Source organism: Fusarium solani (genome assembly GCF_023522795.1).
Source record: "Fusarium solani strain SB1 chromosome Unknown bctg00000001, whole genome shotgun sequence".
Classification (NCBI taxonomy): Eukaryota; Fungi; Ascomycota; class Sordariomycetes; order Hypocreales; family Nectriaceae; genus Fusarium; species Fusarium solani.
In genome coordinates, this window is record NW_027072156.1 from 4,202,788 (window position 1) to 4,209,305 (window position 6,518).

At 52.2% G+C, this 6,518-nt stretch overlaps 1 protein-coding gene across 1 annotated transcript; it reads right to left on the reverse strand.

Moving 5' to 3' along the window:
• Positions 1-693: 693 nt before the first annotated feature.
• On the reverse strand, positions 694-4,834 carry MRS44_003408 (uncharacterized protein; the record flags this gene model as incomplete). Its single annotated transcript, XM_065623199.1, has 7 exons — positions 694-3,398; positions 3,450-3,669; positions 3,833-3,979; positions 4,052-4,075; positions 4,131-4,309; positions 4,376-4,546; positions 4,642-4,834. 7 exons carry the CDS (start codon positions 4,832-4,834, stop codon positions 694-696), a joined length of 3,639 nt encoding a protein of 1,212 aa, XP_065479271.1.
• Positions 4,835-6,518: the final 1,684 nt, after the last annotated feature.

A 6,518-nucleotide genomic window follows, 5' to 3' on the forward strand; every position in this document is an offset into this window, starting at 1 on the left:
CCAAGTTGGCGATCACTCGCCCTGGGATCTACCCTGTTTCGCCTCACCTTGCTGCAGCAGCGGTTGAAATTAGAAGAAAAACTGACAGTAGAAAAAAGAGACATGTATATTGTCAGAAAAAGTCTCCGTAAACTTGACTTGTCCTTCATCCACCGCCCTCTCACCCCAGCCCTACCCCCCTGCAGACCGCCTCTTCTCATCAGCCGCGCGCCAGCCTTTCCCGCTGCGACGTTGGGTTTGCCCGCCCCTCCCTTGGAGCATGGGGACGACCGAAAAGCTGCAGTAGGGCCCGACGGCCGGGGAATGGAATTGTCCCTGTTGGTTGGGGATGAGCGGAAGGGCAACAACCTCTTCCTTTCTCTCTCACTCTGTCTGTTGAACGGGTGCCGCTGACGTTGGACCGCAGTGCAGGAATGGATGGATGGCAGAGGACACTTGGCTTTGACTTGACTCAGTAAACTGCCTTGGCCTGCATGGTTCAGTTGAATCTAGTTAAGCCGTGTCTCGTGTCGAGATGGATTTGGTTGTTCAAGGGAACCTAGCGTTGTGATGAATGGTTGCATCATGACAACTGTACTGCATTGGCTAAGCCATCACCATCTCATCATAGGTAGCTGAACCCGGACAACACATCGAGGAAACATTGTTTAGTTAATCCATACTCTTCTAACCTAATCAACTCTCAGAACCAGCCTACCCATGCCTCGTACTATCCTTCAATTTGGTGTTGATCACCAAGTCACCCTTGCCTCTCATATGCATAACAATCGTGAGGCCCTCAATGTCAATGTCTGGGCACCTGTGTGAAAAAGATGTGCCAACACCAGCATCAACCCCCTGATCTCGCTGCTGCTCAGTTGCCTGGTCGACCACACGAAAACTCGCCTCAGACTTGAGTTGGCCAACCTCGGTGCTGAGGTCCATGTATCGTGTTCGCCACGCGCAAACGTGATTATATGGGATCACCGGTTTCGGGTTGTGAATCTCTGTCACCGTCTCGGTCTCCTCGTACGATGAATGACTCGTCGTCTTGCAGTGCTTCGTGCTCTTCATCTCCCGAGTTGCAACAACCTCTTGTTGGGTCCTGTGACGAGATTCCTCCAGCAAGTCCTCGGCGCTTTTCCGAGCAAGCGACTGTTCCACTTCCATCACTCTAAGCCGAGGAGTCGATGACTCAACTGCAATGCCATGTGTAGCATCGTGGGCTTCCCTCGACTGGACTTCACCAGCCAGTTGAGTTGCACCCTCCCCTGGTTTCGGCGATGGAGACCGACTTGGATAACAGAAGAGACAGTTGTCCTTCTTTTCCGCGTCAAAATTTGGCGTCCGTCGGATTCTGCTGAGGCTACGCCTCCACTTCACAACTGGAGGAGTCAACTGCCTATCCCGGTTGACGTCTTCGGACTTGGTCACTTTTCGTAGTTGCTTTCTCCATGACGAGATGCCATTCGACTCCACTGCCTCCTGTTCAGGATCCTCAACACGTGGAGGTATCTGCCGTGGCCCTCTTTTCGAAGAAAGAGCGGTATGGGCTGCATGTATACTCGTATGTGTGTCTGCAACAAGACTCTGTTCCTTTACAGAAGAGACCATTTTCTGTTCCCACGATGCACACGCCTTACTGACCTTCTCCTGCTCCCCGAGGCTAAGTGGCAGGGGTTTGGCTTGCGATACCGGCTTCGTACTTGTTGTCGTCTTTGCAAGGGGAAAAGACCGGCGTAGTCGTCCTACAGGCCGACTCTTTGCTCCGATGACTCGATCCTGACTGATGGAGTGAGCCTTCAATAGATGAGCAACTTTGGTTCGAACATCATCGAGAAGCAAATGGGACCTGGGACTCAAGTCTCGCTCTACGGCAGGGTCAGCTGCCAGCGTGTGCCCCTCGACTGCTTCGGGGGCCTTGATGTCGGTGCCTAGAGAATGTTCAACTGCCTCCTCCCCTACTGATGTGACTTCGTCTTGACTGAGTTGATGATCTCCTGGGGAACGACTGGGAATATCAAGCCCATGATCTGTCATTCGGGATAGCGCATCCTCCCTGTCTGCCCTTCTTCCCTGAGTACCGGCAGACCGTTCAAGCTGCCTCGTGCCAGCGGCCAGGTGTTCCATGATATGCTGTGAGTGATGTAGATCCTCGGCATGGTGATACAGCTGGTCAATTCTCTTCTCTAAAGCGCTGTGAAGCGGAGAGTTCTTTGGTCGTTGTGGCTCCTGCTCTTCATCCATGTCAATCACCTCTAGTTCATCGTCCTCGGTGATTTGCCCCTTGAGACTTCGACGAGCTGCACATTCGATGCTGTGACGAACTGGATGGTGACCAGCGTGTGTCGCTCGGCACCCTGGGTCAGAGCACTTTTCTTCAGCATCATTATCGCTCGATGAATTCAGCATTGGGCGATGCGGGACACAGTCTGATAGCCTGGTCGTCCGTTTTGCCTGGATAGTTCTTGGTGTGGTCGTTGGCTCAGGGGCATGTGCTTTCGCTTCCATGTCTGCCATGTAGAAGGGGTTGTTCTTCACGGAGCTCGAGATCGCCGTCGGTGCGGCAATCGTCTTTTTCAGAGTCGGCTTGGGGGCATTTTGAGTTGTCCTGAACCTTCGACGAGACGTCCTTTCGACCCAATGGGGCGTTCTAGGAGTCTCTTGTCCCGATGTAAACCTGGAGGCCTCTCGAAGACGTGTTGTACGGACTGTAACTTGAGTCGTATGAACATGACTCTTTTCTGCCTCGACAGTAGCGTGTGTTGATTCCTTGGAACACTGGTCTGTGATATGCTGCTCCTGATGCTGCTCCAAGGAATGGCCATGCTCCCTCTCGCTACCCTCATCGAGGGCGTTCCCCGTGCACTTCAAACAAGAGTCATGGCCACAGTGTAGACAGTATCGTTGCGAGGATAGAGGCGCGCCACAAGAATGGCAAACCTGGAAGGTCTTGGCCCTGGCATCTTCGGGTGGTTCTGCAGTGCCCGAGTCCTCTTCCGAAAGCCAACCTTCAGGTCGAGAAATTCCATACTGTTCAAAGATATCCATTGCATCCCGTCGTCTTTCTGTGGAGCTCACAGTAGCCGAGTCATATGTCGAAGGGATAGGAGACGTGAAGGCTTTAGTTAGAGCCGATGGCTCAGCTGAACAAGGCTCTTCTGTAAGAGGGCGCCGGGAAGATCTGCGTGTTACAATACTCGACTTCTTGCGTTGAAGGCTACTCCGGCCGGCTCTCAGTTCAGCTGCAGAGACACTCGATCGTATGCTTCCAAGATTCGGCTCCGAGATGCGGTGTCCAATTTTGGGGTCACCCGGGGCACTCGGTGTCTGGGACGTCCTCTTTGGCTTCATATCAAAGTGCGTCTTCTCCAAGGGTAGCCTCGGTGACTCGTCTCCGATTACGATATTCCTTGATGCTGGCTTCCCGAAGCCGCTGTCTACTCGGCGTCCCTACCCGAGCGTCGTACTCTCACGCTCTCGCTGAGCGGCGATCGAAGCTTCATCATCGGAGGCTTGCTGGGATACGATCTTCCTGAGCTGGCGGATGCGGTCGCCGACGATTCCAGGAGGGATCCATTCAGATTTCTGTGTATGCGTTGATAGTCGACTTCTCCAAGACAAAAGCCGGTTGGGGGTAGCAGCAGATGACGATGCCATCAGATCCAAAGAATGATAGACGACAACGGCCTAAAGACTATAGTAAGATGTAAGTAAATGCCACGCCAACGTCGCCTTGCGTGGCATCATGTAGGAGAAGTTTCGAGGTCATTGTTTTAGGAGGTTGAATCAAGGTCGGAGAGATGGAAGGCTCATGCGTCAGATGGGGAAGAAGCTCCGGCATCGCACCAACCAACTCATTGCCAACCACTTCAGGCAGGCCATTGACACCCAGCATTTCATGTTGGAGAAGGAAGGTTTCACACAGACAAAAGGAGACATAAAAGTGCATTGAGGAGGTAGCACAACCAGGACCGGTATCAATTGTCACGGCTCCGTGCTAGGAATGGGTAGAATATTGATGTACAAGGGCCTCCGTCACCACAAAACGCTGTACACACATTTATTTCACATGCGCGGCCAGGGTCTCGAGAACCTGTCATATTGTCAGCAATTGGGTCAATGGCAACATGTCGGCATGGCAGACGCACCTCAAGCTCGATCTTGGCCTCGGCAATGTCCTGCTCGCTTCCGCTTCCGCTGGCGACCTTCTGGGCCTCGGCGATCTGAGCCCTGACGGCATCGGCGCTGAAGTCCTCAAGGGGGAAACCCTCGACGGCGTTGATGCTCAGGACTGAGTTGGGCTGGACGGTAGCGAATCCACCGGAAACTGTAACGCAATCCATCAGCGACTATCCCTTCGTCAACCGTATATTCCCCGGGGGCGTCGACGTACGGAAGAACTGCTTGGCACCGCCGGACTCCTCAATGACCTCAACCAGACCAGGCTTCAGCTGCTCAATGGAGGGAACGTGGTTGGCGAGGACACCCATCTCACCCGACTCGGCGGGGATGTTGACCTGGACGACATCCTGGGACTTGTAGATGGCCTGCGTGCGGCAATTAGCTCCATCCGTCAATTGGCGACGAGCCGTCGTCGGGACGGTCCAATTCCATTGCATCGTGTCCAATCTCGATCGGGGTATCGCGCGGCGGTCATACCTGGTGAGGGAGAGCAAGGCTCAGCTTGATCTGCGATGATGGTCAGTCGGGCCGGGTCGTAAAAACAGTAGTCGGAGATTGAGTCGCTTGCCTTGTCGGGAACGGCCTCGGCGTAGGTCCTTCGCTGGAGGGGGACTCGGATGGCGGCAGGGCGAGCTCGGAGAGCCGCGCGGGCGAAGCGGAGGGAGTTCATGATGGGCTGAGCTGGTGGGTGAGGTTGTTTGCTTGGGTGAGCTCAAATGAGGCCGCTGGCACGAATCTTTGCCGGAGCAGCAATTCGCGATTCGGCTAACGGGAAAATCCGAAGGAGATAGGTCACGTGGTATCTCACATGATGCAGTTTATCTGATCAAGCGCCGACCCACCCCTGAGCCTCCTCAACTACCGACAACAACTAAAGAACAACTGCCGATGCAGCTTCATGGGATATGAAGGAGCTGAATGACGATTGTTGTCTGCGAAATTCTCTTTGGGGTTTCGATTTTCCGAGTCACAACGTCAGACGTTCTAGGAAAGTCTCAGTGAGGTTTACTGTAAACGGGTCTTGAAACTGCTTGCTTGAAGGACTGGCCCTGGTACCAAAGAAAAGCTTCATGTAATTGTGGTTGTTGAGTCATTGTTATTTGTTCCAAGTAGAGCACCCTATTTTGCTGTTTTGCTGTTGGAAAGAGGCCGGCCAGGTATCTCATACTGTTGCGTAGAAAACGGCCCGTGATGTCTTGACCTCCACGAAGTCAGTATTACTTTGACCTTTTGCTCGCATATCTCGCCCCAGTTCAGGTCTCGTGCCACTACCGAGCGTGGTTTGTGAGAACTCTGCTCTTTTTGTGTGTTTTCAACATCCTTTCATCCGAAAGCTGCCTCTCTTGCCAAGAGTGAGCCCAAATGGGATGGCTTGGTAGAGACTGGCGGCTCAAGTCGAAGGAGTTTAGAAGATGTTGAGCTCATGCCTACAAGGGTAAAGTTCTTAGACCATTCTTCGACTATCCATGGTGGATGACTACGTAAGCTCCTTATATGGTCACCATTCACGTGTGACTGCGCAACTGTTCTGGCCAAGATAAGTAAGGTGATGCTTTTTTTTTCTTAAACATAATTTTGAGACTTCAAGCCCACTTTGAAACTATTCTAGGAAGTGCAGAGGTATTTTTCTTGTCGAACTGGTATCATGAATGCGGATTTCTCACCACCTCATTAAAACCTATAAATCAGCATCAACATCGTCAACGTTGCAGGCGATATGGAAAGTGATGCTTTGACTAAGATGTTGCTGATCTGACCACCTTAACAAGCTCGAAATCTAAGACTAGGCTCGATGGGTGGATGTTTTCGGGTCAGGAAACGTGTTTGATGCGTGACCATGACTCTACGTCACGGTGGTAGCTAACCTTCTACTTCTAGGCTGTGGCAAGTCATCTCCAGGAAGAAGCTCTATATATCTCCGTTATATAAACACAGTATGGGTTTCATGAGATGTTTGGCAACTGAGGTTGCTCGTTAGTCTTGGGTGTCTCGAGAATTGTGTGCGTTTATGCTGCACAGAGCAGGGAGAACAATGGAGCTGGTCGACCGGAGGCACCTTTATACCAGTAAAGTTGACTTGATTATTAGTCCTACTTTATTGTACTCTATTAATATTACTGTACTCGCCTATCTTTCTCGACATGCGGTGCCTCTACCTTTCAAACAATGGAGGGAAAGCCTCAGGGAGTGAGCTCCATGCTGCCCGTGTACGCTATTTTCGTGCTCCTTTTGCTATGTGTTCATTTTTCGCGCTGATCACAAAAAGATTTCGAGGGGATCAAGATGTGTGGGCAGGGCTGTGGCATCCAAAGGTGGTTAGTGTTGGTATGTGCCGCCCGTGTTGGCGATGCCCT